Source organism: Oncorhynchus mykiss, chromosome 18 (genome assembly GCF_057628025.1).
Source record: "Oncorhynchus mykiss isolate SJ-2025 chromosome 18, ASM5762802v1, whole genome shotgun sequence".
Lineage (NCBI taxonomy): Eukaryota > Metazoa > Chordata > Actinopteri > Salmoniformes > Salmonidae > Oncorhynchus > Oncorhynchus mykiss.
The window spans coordinates 72,850,270-72,876,002 of NC_143039.1; the positions used below are offsets into that span (position 1 = coordinate 72,850,270).

The following is a 25,733-nucleotide window of genomic DNA, read 5'->3' on the forward strand; positions in this document are numbered from 1 at the left end:
GTCACAGACAACGCCCTGCAATACAAAAACGCATCATTCTTTTCATAGTAAAAATATGCAGGATACTACAGCCAATAGTCCTCTCACTGATTTTCACAATTTTACCGCTCAATTACGCACACATGTGCCACATGATTACGCACGTTTTCAGTGTAAACACTACTGTACTGATTACTCATCTTTTGTTTACCATTCATAAAGGGCTACAATATCATAACGGTAACTCGTAGGTTTAGCGTACACTCCACTTTAACCGGTGACGGCCCCTTTAAGGGTTATGTAGAGAGACGGGCTGATGTAGGACCACACCTCCGTGTGCGCTATGCTCTCTCGCGCTGCCATCCCATCCTCATCATGGCCTCCAAAAATCCGCCGCTGCGTCCGAGAATGAGCACGAGCAGACTAGCCGTTGGCCCTTACCTTCCCCGCGCGGAAATGAACAACGTCAAGCCGAAACAGAGGCACCGGTAGAGGTGTGCGCGCCGGGGGATAACGCCTCCGAGCTCATGCCACCCCGGTCTCCTCGATGTCTTCGTCAAAAGCCACGTACAGCCATTTGACAAAGAGGGGTGCGAACCCCGGCCGCGGCGGCGACAGAAACATGAACAGGGATTTTTCTGTCAATCTATCAGTGCAGCAAGTGCTGAGCCTCTGGGTACAAGGCACGACGCTGCAACATTTCACAGGTAGGCTATGTCACATTATTACTGTACAGTGTACAGCCATGTCGTACACTTGGCATCGTTTCAAACGTTGTGTGTAGGGTCTGGCTCGCTTCACCCAATTGCCTGTGTTGTAGGCTACACACATGTAGTGTTGTAGCCCATATCTACTAACCTACTGTAGGCTACGGACATCAGGGCGACATGGACTGCTGTGCGCGTTCATTTGTAAAGGGATAGCATCCACAGCACGAAATATCTACCGGGAACTGGTAACTGACCAGAGGTGTTTGGTCTCTCGGTCTCCATACTTTATAGCCTACCAGTTGCCTACCTTGGTTCGCAGGACGCATCCGCCTGTCAATGGTAGACCTATCACCAGAATAACACCTGGCAATGTGTAACATAAATTGTTACACTCCCATATAAATGATGCCATGCTTGGAATCATCAAATGAATAGCAATCTGTTATACCGGTTATTTCATCTTTATGGTGCGTGAATGCACTTTGCACTGTGAAGTGTTGAGTCGACTTATGACCTGCAATTAGTGACATCTTCTCCAACTCTTGAATAGGCTGTATTCACATTTATTATGGATCCCCATTACTCTTCCTGGAGTCCAGCAAAAATGAAGGCAGTTATACAATTTTAAAAACATTACAATACATTTCTACAACACAAAATCCATGTGTATGTGTGTGTATAGTGCGTATGTTATTGTGTGTGTGTGTGTGTGTAGTGCGTATGTTATTGTGTGTGTGTGTGTGTGTAGTGCGTATGTTATTGTGTGTGTGTGTGTATAGTGCGTATGTTATTGTATGTGTATGTGTGTGTATAGTGCGTATGTTATTGAATGTGTGTGTGTGTATAGTGCGTATGTTATTGAATGTGTGTGTGTATAGTGCGTATGTTATTGAATGTGTGTGTGTGTGTAGTGCGTATGTTATTGTGTGTGTGTGTGTGTGTGTATGCATGTGTCTGTGCTTATGTTTGTGTTGCTTCACAGTCCCCGCTGTTCTTAAGGTGTATATTTATCGTGTTTTTTTGTAAATAAATATTTTACTGCTTGTATGAGTTACTTGATGTGGAATAGAGTTCCATGTAGCCAAGGCTCTATGTAGACTGTGCGCCTCCCATAGTATTTTCTGGACTTGGGGACAGTGACGAAACCTCTGGTGGCATGTCTTGTGGGGTATGCATGGGTGTCCGAGCTGTGTGTCAGTAGTTAAAACAGACAGCTCGGTGCATTCAGGTTGTCAACACTTCTTACAAAAACAAGTAGTGATTAAGTCAATCTCTCGTCCACTTTGAGCCAGGAGAGATTGACATGCATATTATTAATGTTAGCTTTCTGTGTACATCCAAGGGCCAGCCTTGCTGCCCTGTTCTTAGCCAATTGCAATTTTCCTAAGTCCCTCTTTGTGGCACCTGACCACACGACTGAACAGTAGTCCAGGTGTGACAACTAGAGCCTGTAGGACCTGCCTTGTTGATAGTGTTGTTAAGATGACAGAGCAGCGCTTTATTATGGACAGACTTCTCCCCATCTTAGCTACTGTTGTTTCAATATGTTTTGATCATGACAGTTTACAATCCAGGGTTACTCCAAGCAGTTTATTCACCTCAACTTGCTAAATTCTCACATTATTCATTACAAGATTTAGGGTTTAATTAATGATTTGTTCCAAATACAATGCTTTTAGTTTAGAAATATTTAGGACTAACTTATTCCTTGCCACCCATTCTGAAACTAACTGCAGCTCTTTGTTGAGTGTTGCAGTCATTTCAGTCGCTGTAGTAGCTGACATGTATAGTGTTGAGTCATCCGCATACATAGACACACTGGCTTTACTCAAAGATTTACTTAAAGATTGAAAAAGTAAGGGGCCTAGTCAGCTGCCCTGGGGAATTTCTGCTTCTAACTTGATTATGTTGGAGAGGCTTCCATTAAAGAACATCGACCGATTTATGATTTTTCAACGCCGATACCGATACTGATTATTGGAGGACCAAAAAAAGCTGATACCGATTAATCGGCCGATTTTTAAATATATATTTGTAATAATGACAATTACAACAATACTGAATGAACAATGAACACTTTTATTTTAATTTAATATAATACATAAATACAATCTATTTAGTCTCAAATAAATAATGAAACATGTTCAATTTGGTTTAAATAATTCAAAAACACAGTGTTGGAGAAGAAAGTAAAAGTGCAATATGTGCCATGTAAAAAAGCTGACGTTTAAGTTCCTTGCTCAGAACATGAGAACATATGAAAGCTGGTGGTTCATTATTCCCAGTTCTTCAATATTCCCAGGTAAGAAGTTTTAGGTTGTAGTTATTATAGGAATTATGACGCGTCAACTATTTCTCTCTGTACCATTACTATTTCATAAACACTGTACCTTCGACTATTGGATGTTCTTATAGGCACGTTAGTATTGCCAGCCTAATCGCAGGAGTTGATAGGCTTGAAGTCATAAACAGCGCTGTGCTTCAAGCATTGCTAAGAGCTGCTGGCAAACGCAGGAAAGTGCTGTTTGAATGAATGCTTACAAGCCTGCTGCTGCCTACCATCGCTCAGTCAGACTGCTTTATCAAATCATTAGACTTAATTATAACATAACACAAATCAATCAAATCAAATATCAAATCATAGACTCCATTCTAATATAATAAACACATAAACACTTTAATAAGGTCTAATCCAGAAACTAGTATTTAGAAAACAAAACGTTTATTCTTTCAGTGAAATACGGAACCGTCCCGTATTTTATCGAATGGGTGGCAACCTAAATATTGCTGTTACATTGCACAACCTTCAATGTTATGTCATAATTATGTAAAATTCTGGCAAATTAGTTCACAGTTCGTAACGAGCCAGGCGGCCCAAACTGTTGCATATACCCTGACTCTGCTGGCACTGAACGCAAGAGAAGTCACACAATTTCCCTAGTTCATATTGCCTGCTAACATGAATTTCTTTTAAAAAATGTACCTCTGTGTATTGATTTTAAATCATCACCCGTTCGGCGAAGTTGAAGTAGGCTGTGTTTCGATGATACATTAACAGGCACCACATTGATTATATGCAACGCAGGACAAGCTAGTGTACCTAGTAATATCATCAAACATATGTAGTTAACTAGTGATTATGTGAAGATTGATAGTTTTTTATAAGATCAGTTGTTTCATGCTAGCTAGCAATTTACCTTGGCTCCTTGCAAGGTCCTTTTGACGCTGCACCCGCGTAACAGGTGGTCAGCCTGCCACGCAGGTTCCTCGTGGAGTAACAGGTGGTCAGCCTGCCACGCAGGTTCCTCGTGGAGTAACAGGTGGTCAGCCTGCCACGCAGGTTCCTCGTGGAGTAACAGGTGGTCAGCCTGCCACGCAGGTTCCTCGTGGAGTAACAGGTGGTCAGCCTGCCACGCAGGTTCCTCGTGGAGTAACAGGTGGTCAGCCTGCCATGCAGGTTCCTCATGGATTGCAATGTAATCGTTCATAATCGGAGTTAAAAAAGGCAGATTACCGATTGTTATAAAAACCCGACTTCTACTACAGAGGGTAGTGCGAACGGCCCAGTACATCACTGGGGCAAAGCTTCCTGCCATCCAGGACCTCTATACCAGGCAGTGTCAGAGGAGAGCCCTGAACATTTTCAAAGAGTCCAGCCACCCTAGTCATAAACTGTTCTCTTTGCTATGCACACATCTATGGTTAATCACGCTAACTCGGCAGGGAAGTGACTCGCATGCACACATCTATGGTTAATCACGCTAACTCGGCAGGGAAGTGACTCGCATGCACACATCTATGGTTAATCACGCTAACTCGGCAGGGAAGTGACTCGCATGCGCACATCTATGGTTAATCACGCTAACTCGGCAGGGAAGTGACTCGCATGCACAAGTATTGCAGAAGTAAAGTTGCTGTAGTGAGGGAACCGAGGAGTGACACCCAGTTTCACATCCCTGATCAGATGAGAAACAAGATGATGAAGCTTAGAGAAGTTCTGAATGTAGACTCCTCATGTTATGATAGACATCTCCCTTATACTAGTAGTGTCGCCCACAGACAGACTCTAGTACTTTAAAAAATGAGATTTCCTGTGGATGTGTTCTTCTGTGTCCTACCAGCAATTTAACTTCCCATTTTCTTCTCTATTCTCAACAAAGCACAAAAACATGCATTCTTCTATTTTTTCCATTTTAAAATGTTGAAAAGACTGCATGCAGCAAATTGATATGCTCTGATTGTCAAGGTTATTGAAGACACTGTTAAAACCTCTTTGGGAAAGGCATGCCGCTAGCGGGACACCTCAAACAACATCTGGTGAAATTGCAGGGCGCGAAATTCAAACTACAGTATTATAAATATTTAACTTTCATATAATCACAAGTGTAATACATCAAAATAAAGCTTAACTTCCTGTTAATCCAGCCGCTGTGTCAGATTTCAAAAAGGCTTTACCGCGAAAGCACACCATGTGATTATCTGAGGACAGCGCCCCGCATACAAAACCAGGAAAAACATATTTCAACCAGGCAGGTGCGACACGAAAGTCAGAAATAGCAATATAATAAATGCCTTACCTTTGATGATCTTCTTCTGTTGGCGCTCCAAAAGGTTCCAGTTACATCACAAATGGTCATTTTTTTCAATAACGTCCTTCTTTATATCCATAAAAAAAGTTTAGCTGGAACGCTTCAGTCAATAATCCACCCAGTTTCCCTCCATGCATACAAAATGAATCCCAAACGTTACTAATAAACTTTTCCAAACAAGTCAAACAACATTTATAATCAAACCTTAGGTACCCTAATACGTAAATAAATGATCAAATTTAAGACGGAGAATCGTTATTGTCTTTACTTGAGAAAAATACCAAAGAACGCGCTCTCATTCACGCGCTTGGAAACACTACATCATTAAATGTGAAGACTGTTATATTATCAAATCAATTCTCTATGTGTAATTATTCTTACGTGATTAAACTTATCATGTAAACTTTAATTAACTAGGAAGTTGGGGAACCATGGGACAATGTTTAAAGAGTCTCTATTTCCCAAATTAACTCAGATATTTTCATATCTTACAGTCTTCTATTAATGTATTGTTACCTCATCAGTGTCTTATATTAATGTATTATTACCTCATCAGTCTCATTCCTGAATGTCACAAACCCTTGGATATCTGCACGAACCCTAGTCATGATTCAGCGATATACAAATTGGCTTAATTATTTATTTACTAACCAACTATAATCAATTCCAGAATTACATAAACAAACACACACACACAGTAGGTCATACATTGGTTACTAACATGATACAAAGAAACTGATATGACAGCTTGGTAGACAAAGGAAAGGGGTGGGGACAGTTCAAGAGCGGGAAACTCAGAGTGGACGCATGTACATACAGTTGACTACGCTCATGGAAATGCTAACTCTCTGAACATGCATAGTCGCTCATTCGAAAATACAATTTACATATTTACGAGTGTATGTCTTTGTTGTTTCTCTCAGTGGTCGCCGATCCATCTGCTGGATAGTTAGTCTACAGAAAGTCTCTGGTTTGTCTGGTTTGTCTCTGGTTTGTCCTCAAAGTCTTTCCTAGTTGTAGCTTGTTATAATGGATACGTCATAGTACCTTTCGGTCGTTCGAACGGATGCGTTTACTAGGCTAAAGTATTTAAACAGCCGCAAACTGAATAATTGGTCTTTAGTTTGTAGATTTCACAACCATTTCAGTGTGGGGATGATCCCCACGTTCTCTGGTCTTGTCCTTCAGTAGAGTTGTAATTTAAACCATTTTGCACCATCCGGCTCACGTCTTAGTCTTCTTGGTCTATAGAGTGGTAGCCATCCCTGCGTTCTCTTGACTAAATGTACATTTTGTCATGTGTCCTTTTATTAACTCTGTGGAAAGGGGGCGTTCCGTGACGTTTGGGTATAATGTCTGTGCTCATGGGATGCAAACCCCATCATTGGGAAGTGTATACAACTAAAGAAACAGTAATGTGTTCTCCTGTCCTTCATGAGGTCACCAAATTAAACAAACTCGACATGTCTGTTCCCTTAATTGCCCATGGACCACTGTCTGTTTGGAATACAGAAATACTGTTCAATTATTCAACTTTTTGATGTCTGAGTTTGGCCAAGTGTCTCTGTGTTCCAAAGTCACATTCCAATCTGAATACTACAGAGCCCAGAAGCAGAGTATTTTATGACAGCCATAAAACTGTGGAGGGTAAGGGGGCCCCGGGCAGTCATAACAATCTCTACTATTCTCTCATACAGCACAGTCTTTCATATCTGACTAGCCTATAGCAGTGGTGGTATTACTCCGGGATTCATCTCTCTCCTCCTCTCTCCCCACAAAGCAGGAGATAGGACTATAGCAGTGGGTGAACCCAGCTCCCCTGTGGCCCTCTCGCTCTGTTCTCCTCTATCCCGTTTAGCTCTGTCCCATCAGTCCCTCGGGGCCCCCATACAGCTACAGCTGCCTGGCTGGCTTTGCCTTTTGTAATCAAGGCTCACCGCTTGTCAGTGGAATGGGAACATAATGCCTTTCCCGGTAACACGGAGCCATAATTAACCATTTATTAAGCATTTTATAAAGTGTATGTTTACCATTTTATTTTATTAATAATTACTCCCTCATTAATAAACAATTTAATAATCATTAATAAAGTATTTTTGCGATCTCTAATCAAAAGTGAGTGCTATTTATACTTTCTAAGTGTTGAGGGACCGGTGTAATTTGCCACAACAAGGTGGGTATGCCATTGGTAGACATTCCAGCAGTACCTAGTGATAAAACCAACACACAACACAGGATGTTAAAGGAACTAAATATACATGTCTGAATAACTAGCTTACTAACATTACACATGTGGGAGTCATGTTTAATACATGGTGAGCAAACGGTTTATAAACGGTTTATAAATGCCATAACGGTTTGTGTTATAAACGGGTTTATAAACGCCTTATAAACGGTTCTATAAATGTGTTATAAATGGTTTTATAAATGCCTTATAAACGGTTTGTATAAATGCCTTATAAACGGGTTTATAAATGCCATAACGGTTTATAAATGCCTTATAAACGGTTTATAAATGCCATAAAGGTTTATAAATGCCATATAAATGGTTTTATAAATGCCCTATAAACGGGTTTATAAACGCCCCTTATAAACGGTTCTATAAACGCCTTATAAACGGTTTTATAAATGCCTTATAAACGGTTTTATAAATGCACCATAAACGGGTTTATAAACGCCTTATAGACGGTTTTATAAATGCCTTATAAACGGGTTTATAAACGCCTTATAGACGGTTTTATAAATGCCTTATAAACGGTTTTATAAACGCCTTATAGACGGTTTATAAATGCACCATAAACGGGTTTATAAACGCCTTATAAACGGTTTTATAAACGCCTTATAGACGGTTTATAAATGCACCATAAACGGGTTTATAAACGCCCCTTATAAACGGTTCTATAAACGCCTTATAAACGGTTTTATAAATGCCTTATAGACGGTTTTATAAATGCCCTATAAACGGGTTTATAAACGCCTTATAAACGGTTTTATAAATGCCCTATAAACGGGTTTATAAACGCACCATAAACGGGTTTATAAACGCCTTATAAACGGTTCTATAAACGCCTTATAAACGGTTTTATAAACGCACCATAAACGGGTTTATAAACGCACCATAAACGGGTTTATAAACGCCTTATAAACGGTTCTATAAACGCCTTATAAACGGTTTTATAAATGCCTTATAAACGGTTTTATAAACGCCTTATAAACGGTTTTATAAATGCACCATAAACGGGTTTATAAACGCCTTATAAACGCCTTATAAACGGTTCTATAAACGCCTTATAAACGGTTTTATAAACGCCTTATAAACGGTTTTATAAACGCCTTATAAACGGTTTTATAAATGCACCATAAACGGGTTTATAAACGCCCCTTATAAACGGTTCTATAAACGCCTTATAAACGGTTTTATAAATGCCTTATAAATGGTTTTATAAATGCCCTATAAACGGGTTTATAAACGCCTTATAAACGGTTCTATAAACGCCTTATAAACGGTTTTATAAACGCCTTATAAACGGTTTATAAATGCACCATAAACGGGTTTATAAATGCCTTATAAACGGTTCTATAAACGCCTTATAAACGGTTTTATAAATGCCTTATAAACGGTTTTATAAATGCCCTATAAACGGGTTTATAAACGCCTTATAAACGGTTCTATAAACGCCTTATAAACGGTTTTATAAATGCCCTATAAACGGGTTTATAAACGCCCCTTATAAACGGTTCTATAAACGCCTTATAAACGGTTTTATAAATGCCTTATAAACGGTTCTATAAACGCCTTATAAACGGTTTTATAAATGCCTTATAAACGGTTTTATAAATGCCCTATAAACGGGTTTATAAACGCCTTATAAACGGTTCTATAAACGCCTTATAAACGGTTTTATAAATGCCTTATAAACGGTTTTATAAATGCCCCATAATCGGGTTTATAAACGCCTTATAGACGGTTTTATAAATGCCTTATAAACGGTTTTATAAATGCCCCATAATCGGGTTTATAAACGCCTTATAAACGGTTTTATAAATGCCTTATAAACGGTTTATAAATGCACCATAAACGGTTCTATAAACGCCTTATAAACGGTTTTATAAATGCCTTATAAACGGTTTTATAAATGCCTTATAAACGGTTTTATAAATGCCTTATAAACGGTTCTATAAACGCCTTATAAACGGTTTTATAAATGCCTTATAAACGGTTTTATAAATGCCTTATAAACGGTTTTATAAATGCCTTATAAACGGTTCTATAAACGCCTTATAAACGGTTTTATAAACGCCTTATAAACGGTTCTATAAACGCCTTATAAACGGTTTTATAAATGCACCATAAACGGGTTTATAAACGCCCCTTATAAACGGTTTTATAAATGCCTTATAAACGGTTTTATAAATGCACCATAAACGGGTTTATAAACGCCTTATAAACGGTTTTATAAATGCACCATAAACGGGTTTATAAACGCCCCTTATAAACGGTTTTATAAATGCCCCATAAACGGGTTTATAAACGCCTTATAGACGGTTTTATAAATGCCTTATAAACGGTTTATAATTAATAAAGTGTTCCCCCATCCTGTTTAATGCTTGTGTTGGCATACAAGGCCAGCCGGGACCCATCGTATGTTGTAAAAACTGCTGACAGCGGCCCACAGGTCCCTGGTAGGGGATTAGTGGTGTAACACACATGAATAATCCTACATTCTGCTGACATGGGGGGGGGGGTTGCATGCCTGAAGATGACACAGCACTTGTACTACTACAGACAACCTTGACTCCTCGACAACCCCTCGTAGCCACACACACACACATTCCCATGCAGAGAGTGGTGCTGCTAAGGATCTGTGTCCCAGTGGCGTGACAGAGCAGTGGTGTGTGGTTGGCCAACAGATGCTCAGCTAGCGCCATCCTGTGGACTGTGTGGAATCCTAACGGAGTTGGCTGGCTGTGACGTGACTCTCTTGGGGGCCCGGTATGGCCCTTCTCTCTCCTCTCTATCCTTCCATCTCTCTCTCTTTCTGCATCTCTCTCTTTCTGCATCTCTCTCTTTCTGCGTCTCTCTATCTTTCTCCCTACCTCTCTCTCTCTCTCTCTCTCTCTCTCTCTCTTTCTGCTCCTCTCTCTACCTCTCTGTCTTTCTCTGCCTCTCTCTCTCTCCCTCTGCCTCTCCTGTCTCTTTCTTTCTCTCTTTGACTCTCTGCCTCTGCCTCTCTCTCTAGATCACTCCCTCTCTTTACAGTATCCTGTCCCTGTCTTCCTATGCTGGCCTGCCTGGCCTTCCCTTTTCTCATGGGAGACTATCAATGTTTGATATGTGGGTGTGTGTGATCTGTGGGAAATATGTATCTCAAATGTGGTCATAAATTTGGCAGGAGGTCAGGAAGTGTAGCTCAGTTTCCACCTCATTTTGTGGGCAGCGTGCATATAGATAGTCTTCTCTCTCTTCATGGGGGCCTTTCTCAATAGCAAGGCTGTGCTCACTGAGTCTGTACATAGTCAAGGATTTTCTTAATTTTGGGTCAATCACAGTGATCAGGTATTCAGCCAATGTGTATTCTATGTTTAGGGCCAGACAGCATTTCAGTTTGCTCTGTTTTTTGGTTGATTCTTTCCTGTGTTTCAAATAGTTATCTTTTTTTTCTTCTTCTCATAATTTGGCTGAGGCTAAATGTGTTTCTGTCCTGGGGCTCTGTGGGGTCTGTTTGTGTTTGTGAACAGAGCCCCAAACCAGATGGCTGAGGGGACTCTTCTCCAGGTTCATCCTTCACAACCATAGAGGGCAATGGGTTCGATAACAGATCCTAATGGGGATGTTGAGTTTTATGTTTCTTTTGATGGCGTAGAAGGCCCTTCTTGCCTTGTCTCTCATATTTTTTTATTTATTTTTATTTCACCTTTATTTAACCAGGTAGGCTAGTTGAGAACAAGTTCTCATTTGCAACTGCGACCTGGCCAAGATAAAGCATAGCAGTGTGAACAGACAACACAGAGTTACACATGGAGTAAACAATTAACAAGTCAATAATACAGTAGAAAAAAGGAGAGCCTATATACATTGTGTGCAAAAGGCATGAGGAGGTAGGCGAATAATTACAATTTTGCAGATTAACACTGGAGTGATAAATGATCAGATGGTCATGTACAGGTAGAGATATTGGTGTGCAAAAGAGCATAAAATAAAATAAAGAAAAACAGTATGGGGATGAGGTAGGTAAAAATGGGTGGGCTAATTACCGATAGACTATGTACAGCTGCAGCGATCGGTTAGCTGCTCAGATAGCAGATGTTTGAAGATAGCAGCCTTGTAGAAGTTACCTGAAGTTACCTGTGGTGTTAATGTTTAAGCATCTAGATATAATTTGTATTATTTGTCTTGGCTACTGGACCATTTTTGGAACACCATTATTTTTGTCTTACTGAGATTTACTGTCAGGGCCCAGGTCTGACAGAATCTGTGCAGAAGATCTAGGTGCTGCTGTAGGCCCTCCTTGGTTGTGGACAGAAGAACCAGATCATCAGCAAGTTGACTTCAGATTCTAGTAGGTTGAGGCCGGGTGCTGCAGACTGTTCTGGTGCCCTCGCCAATTCATTGATATATATGTTGAAGAGAGTGGGTCTCAAGCTGCATCCCTGTCTCACCCCATGGCCATGTGGAAAGAAACGTGTGTGTTTTTTGCCAATTTTAACTGCACACTTGTTGTTTTTGTATATATGTATAGCAGACCCTCATGCCAAATTGAGTCAAAAGCTTTATTGAAATCAACAAAGCATGAGAGGACTTTGCTTTTGTTTTGTTTGTTTTTCAGTAAGGGTGTGCAGGGTGTGTACATGGTGTGTCGTATTTTGATAATTTGACATTTGCTCCGGTCACTGTTTTCACTGAGGAAATGTTGGAGTCTGCTGTTGATACTGCAGAGGATTGCTGCTCACACATATTCCATAGTAATCAAATTTGTCTCCACTTTTGTGGATTGAGGTGATCAGGCTAAGGATAATGTTAGAGTTTAAGAAGAGCCCATTTGAATTTGCGGTCTGTATATTTGATCATTTAATTTAGTATACCATCAACACTAGAGGTCGACCGATCATGATTTTTCAACACCGATACCGATTATTGGGACCAAAAAAAGCCGATTAATCTGCTGATTTGTATTTATTTATTTGTAATAATGGCAATTACAACAATACTGAATGACCACTTATTTTAACTTAATATAATACATCAATAAAAATCTATTTAGCCTCAAATAAATAATGAAACATGTTTAATTTGGTTTAACTTGGTTTATCAATCCCGTTAGCGGGAGCGATTTGACAACAACCAGTCAAAGTGTAGGGCGCCATTTTCAAAACATCAAAAATCTCATAATTAACATGTTAAGTTATACACATGGAATTATAGATATACGTCTCCTTAATGCAACCGCTGTGTCAGATTTCAAAAAAAGTTTATGGAAAAAGCAACCCATGCAATAATCTGAGACGGAGCTCAGAACAGAAGCCAAATTAGCCGCCATGTTGGAGTCAACAGAAACCAGAAAATAACATGATAAATGTTTCCTTACCTTTGATGAACTTCATCAGAATGCAGTCCTAGGAATCACAGGCCCACAATAAATGCTTGATTTGTTCGAAAATGTCCGTTTATTTATGTCCAATTAGCTACTTTGGTTAGCGCATTTGGTAAACAATTCCAAAGTCACAAAGCGAAATGTCTAAAAGTTCCGTAACAGTCAGTAGAAACATGTCAACCGATGTACTGAGTCAATCTGTAGAATGTTGTTTACATATATCTTGAATAACGTTCCAACCGGAGAATTAGAATGACTTCAGATGACCGGTGGAACGCAGGTCCTTCCCCTGTGAACGCGCATAGTGAAAGCATGGTCAACTCATGGCAGTGGTGACTATTTCCTGTCTCCTTCGACCCCCCCTTCACATTAGAGTCATCAGACAAAGTTCCATTGACTGTTGACATCTAGTGGAAGGCGTAGGAAGTGAAAACTCATCCATATCTCGCTGTAATGTCAATGAGAGCTTGGTTGAAAATCTGCCACCCCCAGAAAAAATACAAACAGGAAGTGGAATTTCTCAGGTTTTTGCCTGCAATATGAGTTATGTTATGCTCACAGACATAATTCAAACAGTTTTAGAAACTTCAGAGTGTTTTCTATCCAATACTAATAATAATATGCATATATTAGCAACTGAGACTGAGGAGCTGGCCGTTTACAATGGGCACCTTTTCATCCAAGCCACTCAATACTGCCCCTGCAGCCATAAAAAGTTAAATAATGCAAAAACAAAGTGTTGGAGAAGTAAAATTGCAATATGTGCCATATAAAAAAGCTCAGAACATGAGAACATATGAAAGTTGGTGGTTCCTTTTAACATGAGACTTCAATATTCCAAGGTAAGAGGTTTTAGGTTTAAGTTAATATAGTATTTATAGGACTATTTCTCTCTATACCATTTGTATTTCATATACCTTTGACTATTGGATGTTCTTATATGCACTATAGTATTGCCAGTGTAACAGTATAGCTTCCGTCCCTCTCCTCGCCCCTACCTGGGCTCGAACCAGGAACACATCGACAACAGCCACCCTCGAAGCAGCGTTAGCCATCGCTCCACAAAAGCTGCGGCCCTTGCAGAGCAAGGATGAACAACCACTCCAAGTCTCAGAGCGAGTGACGTTTGAAACGCTATTAGCGCGCACCCCGCTAACTAGCTAGCCATTTCACATCGGTTACACCAGCCATTAGGTTGATAGGCTTGACGTCATAAACAGCGCTGTGCTTGCGAAGAGCTGCTGGCAAAACACACGAAAGTGCTGTTTGAATGAATGCTTACGAGCCTGCTGCTGCCTACCATCGCTCAGTCAGACTGCTCTATCAAATCATAGACATAATTATAACATAACACACAGAAATACGAGCCTTTGGTCATTAATATGGTCGAATCCGGAAACTATCATTTCGAAAAAATTTATTATTTCAGTGAAATACGGAACCATTCGGTATTTTATCTAACGGGTGGCATCCCTAAGTTTAAATATTCTTGTTACATTGCACAACCTTCAATGTATGTCATAATTACGTACAATTCTGGCAAATTAGTTCGCAATGAGCCAGGCGGCCCAAACTGTTGCATATACACTGACTCTGCGTGCAATGAACGCAAGAGATATGACACAATTTCACCTGGTTAATATTGCCTACTAACCTGGATTTCTTTTAGCTAAATATGCAGGTTTAAAAATATATACTTCTGTGTATTGATTTTAAGAAAGGCATTGGTGTTTATGGTTAGGTACAGTCGTCCAATGATTATGTTTTTTTCGCAAATGCGCTTTTGTTAAATCATCCCCCAGCATTTCATTGATTATATGCAACGCAGGACATGCTAGATAAACTAGTAATATCAACAACCATGTGTAGTTATAACTAGTGATTATGATTGATTGTTTTTTATAAGATAAGTTTAATGCTAGCTAGCAACTTACCTTGGCTTCCACTGCATTCGCGTAGCAGAATGTGTATTTCTGTATTGTTTTAGTGATTCACCATAGTGAAGGCTTAAGCTCTTAAGGTTTTCTGGTTCTCTGTGTTTCTCTCTCTCTCTCTCTCTCTCTCTCTCTCTCTCTCTCTCTCTCTCTCTCTCTCTTTCTACATCACTCTCCCTCGCCCTACAGTTTCCCGTCCTGACCCTTACCTGCCCTAACATAGATAGGGGCTGTATTGTGTCTCGTCTCAACAGTATGAGCTGACTAAGCTGGCTGATCTCTTGAGACCATAGAGCCAGGCAGCACAAAGGGCCCTATGTCACGTCTCTCTCTCTCTGCCCAGCATGACAGCTGGCAGCTGGATCGATATCAGAGGCAGAAGGTTGTGGAACAAGGTTAAATGGATATGCTATAGATAACATAGTTCATGTTGACAGCACATTCAGGTCATTGGCACATGTATTAGACATTTAGCAGACAAGCGACTTACAGGAGCAATTAGGGTTAAGTGGCTTGCTCGAGGGAACATCGAAACATGTTTTACCTAGTTGGCTCAGGGGTTTTAAGCCAGCGACCTTTCAATTACTGGCGCAACGTTCTTAACTGTGTTTTTTTGCAGAGGTGCTCTTTGAAGATGCTAGAACAGTCCACGTTTACTTTTCCTCTGCAAACAAAGTGAGTAATGAATAGAAAAATCAGACCACCCCATAGCCTAAAAGTTGATCTCTTTACCTAGATCCTGAGTGGCGCAGCGGTCTAAGGCACTGCATCTAAGTGCAAGATGTGTCACTGCAGTCCCTGGTTTGAATCAAGGCTGTATCACATCCAGCTGTTTTTGGGAGTCTCACAGGGCAGCGCACAATTGGCCCAGCATTGTTTGGGTTTGGCCAGTGTAGGCTGTCATTGTAAATAAGAATTTGTTCTTAACTGACTTGCCTAGTAAAATATGTTTGAAGCATTCTGACAAGCAGTCAACACTTCTGGCAGTCACAGGAAAACCAGCGGTTTTAATGGAGATCACAGTTTTTACGTTCCTACTTTATTTATTTCTCAACTCCTAAATATGCGGGAACGGCGTCATTTTAAACCCAGGGTGTTTAGCATCGGCATGGTTACTGCTCTGAGTGCATAGGGGAGAGTAGGGCTAAATGTAACACGGGTCAATTGTAGGGTAACTCGGGGTAAAACTCCCCCCTACCTCAAAATATTTTTTTGGGGGGGGGGGTGTGACTTAAAAAAATTGTGAAGAGGCAGTTTACATTCTCTTCCCAACACCCCAAACATCCTGTCCAATTTTACGTCCAATCCACTTTGCCTCTGTGACAGCGGAGCCAAGCTGGCCACTCGATGGCTGAGTGAATGTGATGTGGCCAGAAGACCACAGCTCTTTATGCAAAGCTTGTCTCCATGAGTCAGGAAAAAGGAATATAACAAGGGATGAGGGGAGGGAGAGAATGTGAATAGGACACTCTGCTGGGCTCTCAAGCCTCTCTCTGGGACATGATAGGATTGGGACATCCCTGTTTCTCTCTGGGACATGATAAGATTGGGACATCCCTGTTTCTCCATAGAGCATCTATGTTTTCTTTCCCAGCGATAACTCTGGCAGGTGCTCTACCTTGGTCATGTACTAGAAATGACAGATATGTGTTGGAATCCCTATGTTAGAACATAGAGAGAAATCAATTCATCATAGTGTTGGAATGTCCAATATTTTTGGAGGAGTTCTTTGTGAAAAGGGATACTTGTCCAGTATGTACCATGTATGTGTCCCAGGTTGGTGTTTCCGTTGGGGTAACGTAGAACACAGTACAGTAGTTCTAGAGGTGGGACAGAGCAGGAGAATGTTTGGTATTTACATTTTTTGTGATTTATCCAGAGCGACTTGTGAGTGCAGACCATTTTTGTAATGTTTTTGTAGTAATTTGTCCAAATTTGATAGAACAGTGAATTGAAATGGTTATTTAAGTGCTTTTAAATCCTTCCCTGAATGAATGTGATACTCTTCGTAAGCCTTCAGAATGGCTACTGGATATGAATGTAATACCCTTCGTAAGCCTTCAGAATGGCTACTGGATATGAAATGCTAGAAATGTTTTGAAATGCAGCCTGTTTTATTGCATGGTGTCTACACGCAAAAAATCAATAAAGATAATGATTCAACGTACAATTATAAAACAACCAGCTACAGTAGGATTGTTTGCTCAACATTTTCACACAACCATTTTGTTGTGAGTTTGCTAAACAAACATTTTGTTGTGAGTTTGCTAAACAAACATTTTGTTGTGAGTTTGCTCAACAAACATTTTGTTGTGAGTTTGCTCAACAAACATTTTGTTGTGAGTTTGCTAAACAAACATTTTGTTGTGAGTTTGCTCAACAAATATTTTGTTGTGAGTTTGCTAAACAAACATTTTGTTGTGAGTTTGCTAAACAAACATTTTGTTGTGAGTTTGCTCAACAAACATTTTGTTGTGAGTTTGCTCAACAAACATTTTGTTGTGAGTTTGCTCAACAAACATTTTGTTGTGAGTTTGCTCAAAAAATATTTTGTTGTGAATTTGCTACACAACATTTTCACATACAAGCATTTTGTTGTGAGTTTGCTCAACAAAGCTTACACGCACACACATTTTTGTTGAGCAATCAAACTCACAATCCTATTGCAACTTGTTGCCTTACAATTGTACATTGAATAAAAATTTAAAAAATGCAATTTAGTATTTTTACATTGTATTAGCATGCTTGGCTGCCTTCTCATGAGCCCAGGCACAAGGTGTGTGCAGCTGCTGTCTCTCTCAGATATAATAATACAGCTGCTGTTCTCTCTCAGATATAATAATACAGCTGCTGTTCTCTCTCAGATATAATAATACAGCTGCTGTTCTCTCTCAGATATAATAATACAGCTGCTGTTCTCTCTCAGATATAATAATACAGCTGCTGTTCTCTCTCAGATATAATAATACAGCTGCTGTTCTCTCTCAGATATAATAATACAGCTGCTGTTCTCTCTCAGATATAATAATACAGCTGCTGTTCTCTCTCAGATATAATAATACAGCTGCTGTTCTCTCTCAGATATAATAATACAGCTGCTGAGGTTTGACCCGGAACTGCTTCCTGTGGATGTTTGTTCAGAGATGTGTCTTAAACCACATCCTCTGTTTTATATTTAGAGTACGATGAAGGCCATGTACTCTTAATGCCTTAATGGGGTTAATAGTTCAATTATGCAAGCTCATCTTTTCTAACCACACCTTTTTCCAGTAGGCCTGCAGAGCTGTCTAACTAACCACTGGTCTGTGTTTCCATGTTTTTTATTTAACTAGGCAAGTCAGTTAATTACAAATTCTTATTTTAAATGACGGCCTAAGAACAGTGGGTTACCTGCCTTGTTCAGGGGCAGAACGACAGGGGCCTTGTCAGCTCAAGGGATTCGATCTTGCAACCTTTCGGTTCCCAGTCCAACTCTCTAACCACTAAGCTACCTGCCGCCTGCCGCCCATCTCCAGAGCTGTGTCTAACCACTAATCTCTGTCTTTCCTCCCCCTCTCTCTCAGAGATGTGGTACTGGGTGTTCCTGTGGTGTCTCTTCTCCTCTCTCTTGGTCCACGGGGCGATGGGCCTGCTCATGTTGGTCATGTTGCAGCGCCACAAGAGGGGTCGCCTCATCACCTTGGTCCTGGTCAGTCTGGGTTTCCTGACTTCCCTGGTTGGAGGGGTCATCACCAGTGAGTCATTGGAAGATGTTGAGTGTGTGTCTGTCTGTCCCAGCTTATGTATGCCACCCCCCTCTGTCTGTCTGTCTGTCTGTCTGTCTGTCTGTCTGTCTGTCTGTCTGTCTGTCTGTCTGTCTGTCTGTCTGTCTGTCTGTCTGTCCTCTGTCTGTCTGTCTGCGTGCCCTTTTCCTGTTTGTCTGTCTGTCTGCATTTTGCCTCTCTGTCACCACCCATTCTGTGTCTGTCTGTCGATAGGTCTGTCTGGCTCCTGCCCTCTTTCTGTCTATCGATCTGCATATCTCTCCGTCTGTCTGGCTTTCTATCTAATTGTCCTCTCTACACATGCCCAACATCTTTAGCCCAAATATCATCATTCTGTCTGAAGAGTGGTACATAGTACTGCGTCTATGTGTAAATAGACCTTGGTATCCTAAATTAGTATCCTAAATGGCACCCTATTCCCTACCTAGTGCACTACATTTGATCGGGGCCATAGGGCTCTGGTCAAAGCAGTGTGCCTAATACAGATGTTAGATCTTATTGTGACCCAGTTTGCTACAGCAGGAAAATAATCCTGCAGCAACAGGAAATGATTATGTGGATTATAATTCATGTACATTTTTGTAAGGTTGATGCATTTTTCGTAAGGGAAAATCAAGTCTGAAATTGCAGTGTGGAAATGACAAACTTCAGAAACCCATTTTTAAACCTCAGATACACTACAGGTAAAAAAAAAAAAAAATCATGAAAGTTATCCTGCAACAGGGTGATCAAATTAAGATCCTACATCTGTTGGTAATAGGGTGCCATTTGGGGCGCTGTTTGTGAGCTACGTGGACTAGGACTGGAGCTCCTGATGACAGGCCAGGATGAAACACTCAATCACAGAGCCAAGCCAGGAATAGAACAGACCACTTTGTTATTATTATGGAAGCTCGCAGAGAGAGCAAACTATTGACTGTGCATTGTGGGTATGCTTAAAACAGCTAAAAGCAGGTACCGTGTTGTAGCAGCAGCAACCCCCTGCCAAGAGTGATAGAAGGTGAGGGAATGTAGTGGTCGACCGGCAACAGTCAGACATCAACAACCTTGAGCCATTTCATAGGCTAATCTCTTCCGCTGTCCCTTGTCTTGACATCGTTGTTTGTTGTTGACTCAAAATAACATTTGTATCTAAAACATATGTGTATTTTTATTGAACTCAAGACATGTTGGACATTTGAGACCCTCTTCAGTTCTGACCGTTTCCATGGCGATGGTCCTAATGACGTATAGTGAGAGAGAGGCGGGACTAACTTGTAGGGAGTGAGAGAGAAAAACTGCGTCCTAAATGGTACCCTATTCCCTACATAGTACACTACTTCTTGACCAGGTCACATAGGAAGTAGGGCTCTACGGTATGTAGGTAGTAGGACTCTACAGTATGTAGGTAGTAGGACTCTACGGTATGTAGGTAGTAGGACTCTACGGTATGTAGGTAGTAGGACTCTATGTAGGTAGTAGGACTCTACAGTATGTAGGTAGTAGGACTCTACGGTATGTAGGTAGTAGGACTCTACGGTATGTAGGTAGTAGGACTCTACGGTATGTAGGTAGTAGGACTCTACGGTATGTAGGTAGTAGGACTCTACAGTATGTAGGTAGTAGGACTCTACGGTATGTAGGTAGTAGGACTCTACAGTATGTAGGTAGTAGGACTCTACAGTATGTAGGTAGTAGGACTCTACAGTATGTAGGTAGTAGGACTCTACAGTATGTAGGTAGTAGGACTCTACGGTATGTAGGTAGTAGGACTCTACAGTATGTAGGTAGTAGGACTCTACAGTATGTAGGTAGTAGGAATCTACAGTATGTAGGTAGTAGGACTCTACAGTATGTTGATAGTAGGACTCTACAGTATGTAGGTAGTAGGACTCTACGGTATGTAGGTAGTAGGACTCTACAGTATGTAGGTAGTAGGACTCTACAGTATGTAGGTAGTAGGACTCTACGGTATGTAGGTAGTAGGACTCTACAGTATGTAGGTAGTAGGACTCTACAGTATGTAGGTAGTAGGACTCTACGGTATGTAGGTAGTAGGACTCTACAGTATGTAGGTAGTAGGACTCTACAGTATGTAGGTAGTAGGACTCTACGGTATGTAGGTAGTAGGACTCTACAGTATGTAGGTAGTAGGACTCTACAGTATGTAGGTAGTAGGACTCTATGTAGGTAGTAGGACTCTATGTAGGTAGTAGGACTCTATGTAGGTAGTAGGACTGGACTCTACAGTATGTAGGTAGTAGGACTCTACAGTATGTAGGTAGTAGGACTCTACAGTATGTAGGTAGTAGGACTCTACAGTATGTAGGTAGTAGGACTCTACAGTATGTAGGTAGTAGGACTCTACAGTATGTAGGTAGTAGGACTCTACAGTATGTAGGTAGTAGGACTCTATGTAGGTAGTAGGACTCTACAGTATGTAGGTAGTAGGACTCTACAGTATGTAGGTAGTAGGACTCTACAGTATGTAGGTAGTAGGACTCTACAGTATGTAGGTCGTAGGACTCTACAGTATGTAGGTAGTAGGACTCTACAGTATATAGGTAGTAGGGCTCTACAGTATGTAGGTAGTAGGACTCTACAGTATGTAGGTGGTAGGACTCTACAGTATGTAGGTAGTAGGACTCTACAGTATGTAGGTAGTAGGACTCTACAGTATGTAGGTAGTAGGACACTACGGTATGTAGGTAGTAGGACTCTACGGTATGTAGGTAGTAGGACTCTATGTAGGTAGTAGGACTCTACAGTATGTAGGTAGTAGGACTCTACGGTATGTAGGTAGTAGGACTCTACGGTATGTAGGTAGTAGGACTCTACGGTATGTAGGTAGTAGGACTCTACGGTATGTAGGTAGTAGGACTCTACAGTATGTAGGTAGTAGGACTCTACGGTATGTAGGTAGTAGGACTCTACAGTATGTAGGTAGTAGGACTCTACAGTATGTAGGTAGTAGGACTCTACAGTATGTAGGTAGTAGGACTCTACAGTATGTAGGTAGTAGGACTCTACAGTATGTAGGTAGTAGGACTCTACGGTATGTAGGTAGTAGGACTCTACAGTATGTAGGTAGTAGGACTCTACAGTATGTAGGTAGTAGGACTCTACAGTATGTAGGTAGTAGGACTCTACAGTATGTAGGTAGTAGGACTCTACGGTATGTAGGTAGTAGGACTCTACAGTATGTAGGTAGTAGGACTCTACAGTATGTAGGTAGTAGGACTCTACAGTATGTAGGTAGTAGGACTCTACAGTATGTTGATAGTAGGACTCTACAGTATGTAGGTAGTAGGACTCTACGGTATGTAGGTAGTAGGACTCTACAGTATGTAGGTAGTAGGACTCTACAGTATGTAGGTAGTAGGACTCTACGGTATGTAGGTAGTAGGACTCTACAGTATGTAGGTAGTAGGACTCTACAGTATGTAGGTAGTAGGACTCTACAGTATGTAGGTAGTAGGACTCTACAGTATGTAGGTAGTAGGACTCTATGTAGGTAGTAGGACTCTACGGTATGTAGGTAGTAGGACTCTACAGTATGTAGGTAGTAGGACTCTACAGTATGTAGGTAGTAGGACTCTATGTAGGTAGTAGGACTCTATGTAGGTAGTAGGACTCTATGTAGGTAGTAGGACTCTATGTAGGTAGTAGGACTCTACAGTATGTAGGTAGTAGGACTCTACAGTATGTAGGTAGTAGGACTCTACAGTATGTAGGTAGTAGGACTCTACAGTATGTAGGTAGTAGGACTCTACAGTATGTAGGTAGTAGGACTCTACAGTATGTAGGTAGTAGGACTCTACAGTATGTAGGTAGTAGGACTCTATGTAGGTAGTAGGACTCTACAGTATGTAGGTAGTAGGACTCTACAGTATGTAGGTAGTAGGACTCTACGGTATGTAGGTAGTAGGACTCTACAGTATGTAGGTAGTAGGACTCTACAGTATGTAGGTAGTAGGACTCTACAGTATGTAGGTGGTAGGACTCTACAGTATGTAGGTAGTAGGACTCTACAGTATGTAGGTAGTAGGACTCTACAGTATGTAGGTAGTAGGACTCTACAGTATGTAGGTAGTAGGACTCTACAGTATGTAGGTAGTAGGACTCTACAGTATGTAGGTAGTGGGACTCTACGGTATGTAGGTAGTAGGACTCTACAGTATGTAGGTAGTAGGACTCTACAGTATGTAGGTAGTAGGACTCTACGGTATGTAGGTAGTAGGACTCTACAGTATGTAGGTAGTAGGACTCTACAGTATGTTGATAGTAGGACTCTACAGTATGTAGGTAGTAGGACTCTACGGTATGTAGGTGGTAGGACTCTACAGTATGTAGGTAGTAGGACTCTACAGTATGTAGGTAGTAGGACTCTACAGTATGTAGGTAGTAGGACTCTACGGTATGTAGGTAGTAGGACTCTACAGTATGTAGGTAGTAGGACTCTACGGTATGTAGGTAGTAGGACTCTACGGTATGTAGGTAGTAGGACTCTACGGTATGTAGGTAGTAGGACTCTACAGTATGTAGGTAGTAGGACTCTACAGTATGTAGGTAGTAGGACTCTACAGTATGTAGGTAGTAGGACTCTACAGTATGTAGGTAGTAGGACTCTACGGTATGTAGGTGGTAGGACTCTACAGTATGTAGGTAGTAGGACTCTACAGTATGTAGGTAGTAGGACTCTACAGTATGTAGGTAGTAGGACTCTACGGTATGTAGGTAGTAGGACTCTACAGTATGTAGGTAGTAGGACTCTACAGTATGTTGATAGTAGGACTCTACAGTATGTAGGTAGTAGGACTCTACGGTATGTAGGTGGTAGGACTCTACAGTATGTAGGTAGTAGGACTCTACAGTATGTAGGTAGTAGGACTCTACAGTATGTAGGTAGTAGGACTCTACGGTATGTAGGTAGTAGGACTCTACAGTATGTAGGTAGTAGGACTCTACGGTATGTAGGTAGTAGGACTCTACGGTATGTAGGTAGTAGGACTCTACGGTATGTAGGTAGTAGGACTCTACAGTATGTAGGTAGTAGGACTCTACAGTATGTAGGTAGTAGGACTCTACAGTATGTAGGTAGTAGGACTCTACAGTATGTAGGTAGTAGGACTCTACAGTATGTAGGTAATAGGACTCTACGGTATGTAGGTAGTAGGACTCTACAGTATGTAGGTAGTAGGACTCTACAGTATGTAGGTAGTAGGACTCTACAGTATGTAGGTAGTAGGACTCTATGTAGGTAGTAGGACTCTACGGTATGTAGGTAGTAGGACTCTACGGTATGTAGGTAGTAGGACTCTACGGTATGTAGGTAGTAGGACTCTACAGTATGTAGGTAGTAGGGTGCCACATCCAGGGGTGAGTAAACACAGTATGTGTGCAGACTCTCACTCATGCCCCCACTGACTGTGTGGAGCCATGTATTAATACAGCAGGTAGCCTAGTGGGGTGGCAGGTAGCCTAGTGGGGCGGCAGGTAGCCTAGTGGGGTGGCAGGTGGCCTAGTGGGGCGGCAGGTGGCCTAGTGGGGCGGCAGGTGGCCTAGTGGGGCGGCAGGTGGCCTAGTGGTGCGGCAGGTGGCCTAGTGGGGCGGCAGGTGGTCTAGTGGGGCGGTAGGTGGCCTAGTGGGGCGGCAGGTGGCCTAGTGGGGCGGCAGGTGGCCTAGTGGGGCGGCAGGTAGCCTAGTGGGGTGGCAGGTAGCCTAGTGGGGCGGCAGGTAGCCTAGTGGTTAGAGTGTTGGACCACTAACCGAAAGGTTGCTAGATCGAAACCCCGAGCTGACAAGGTAAAAATCTGTCTCTGAACAAGCAACCCACTGTTCCTAGGCCGTCATTGTAAATAAGAATTTGTTCTTAACAGCCTTGCCCTAGTTAAATAAAGAATAAAAAATATACGGTCAGCTTACAAAGGGAAATCTTTTAATGCTTCTTCTAAAACTGTCCATGTGGGAGAGTCTAAAGTCACAACATTAGATTCCAGTACGGAGCTGTAGGGATACGAGGACAGGCTGAGAATAAGGAGTCCCGAGAGTCATTTTTCTTTGTGTTTTTATCAGTACTGAAATGCTATTGAACAATCTGGGGTGCAGTCGACAAGGCTCGACTGACTGGTATGTTAGGATATGTGTGGTAATACTCATATTAATGACAATCTGTATGTGGGTGTGTCTCTTTCCCAGGTGCGGCGGTGGCGGGGGTGTACAGGGTGGCAGGGAAGGACATGGCCCCTCTCCAGGCCTTGGTGTTTGGAGTGGGCCAGACCACCCTCTCTGTCCTCGTCTCCTTCTCACGCATACTGGCCACCCTCTGAAGAGATGACCCTTCCACACAGATGGACAGAGACTCACTGACGGATGGATAGATAGACACACACACACTCACACACACACACACACACACACACTCACACACACACACACACACACAGGAGAGGAGGGAGCGACTGGGCACGTGTGGGAGACCATGGTTCACATCCTACCAGTTACACTCGCCAGCGACAGATAACAACACAGCCAATGGGTGAACTGTGGTGTCAGTGAACTTCATGTTGTATTTGGAGGAAAACAAACACAGTCAATTAGCTGAAGACTGTGGTGTCCCAGCAGTTGCAGACATTTAGGGAGGGATGCCGAAGAGATAGTACCCCCCCCCCCCCCCCCCCCCCCCACCGGTGGCTGTGTTCTGCCACTGCTGCCCTCACTAGATCCCCCTCTGCTGCAGTACGACATGGGACGTCAATGCAGGTCTCAGTTCTCTGTGTTCAAGAAGCACTTCAAAAGGCTCCCCACCAGGTGGCGATGTCCCCAGCCTCCGTCAAGTGTCGAGTCAGTGAAACCACATCCTGGACCGAAGGCAATGTCTTGGGTATTTTCAGAATTGTCAGTTCTATGTGCCAATGGCCTCTGGGACTTACCTCCAGTGTTGTCAAGAGAGATGCTTTCATGGCCATCTCCACAGACTCTCCTTGAAGGTTTTCTGATGCACTTGTAGTGGGAAAACCCCCCACATTTGTTTTTTTACAGTAAAGAAAAACGACAACAACCTGTATTTAATTGTACACTTAATAGCCTATGGTCCTTGAAGTGCCAGGGTATGCTGATGAGGGCCATGGCCAGAACAGAGATGGACCTCTCAGAGAGGATGCCAGACAGGATGTCAACCGAACTA

The 25,733-nt window shown here is 41.8% G+C and overlaps 1 protein-coding gene across 1 annotated transcript; it reads left to right on the forward strand.

The window, feature by feature from the left end:
• The first annotated feature begins 313 nt into the window (after window positions 1-313).
• LOC118941205 (transmembrane protein 170B-like) lies at window positions 314-25,733 on the forward strand. Its single transcript, XM_036953557.2, has 3 exons — window positions 314-686; window positions 18,368-18,538; window positions 24,746-25,733. Exons 1-3 carry the CDS (start codon window positions 527-529, stop codon window positions 24,874-24,876), a joined length of 462 nt encoding a protein of 153 aa, XP_036809452.1. The 5' UTR covers window positions 314-526; the 3' UTR covers window positions 24,877-25,733.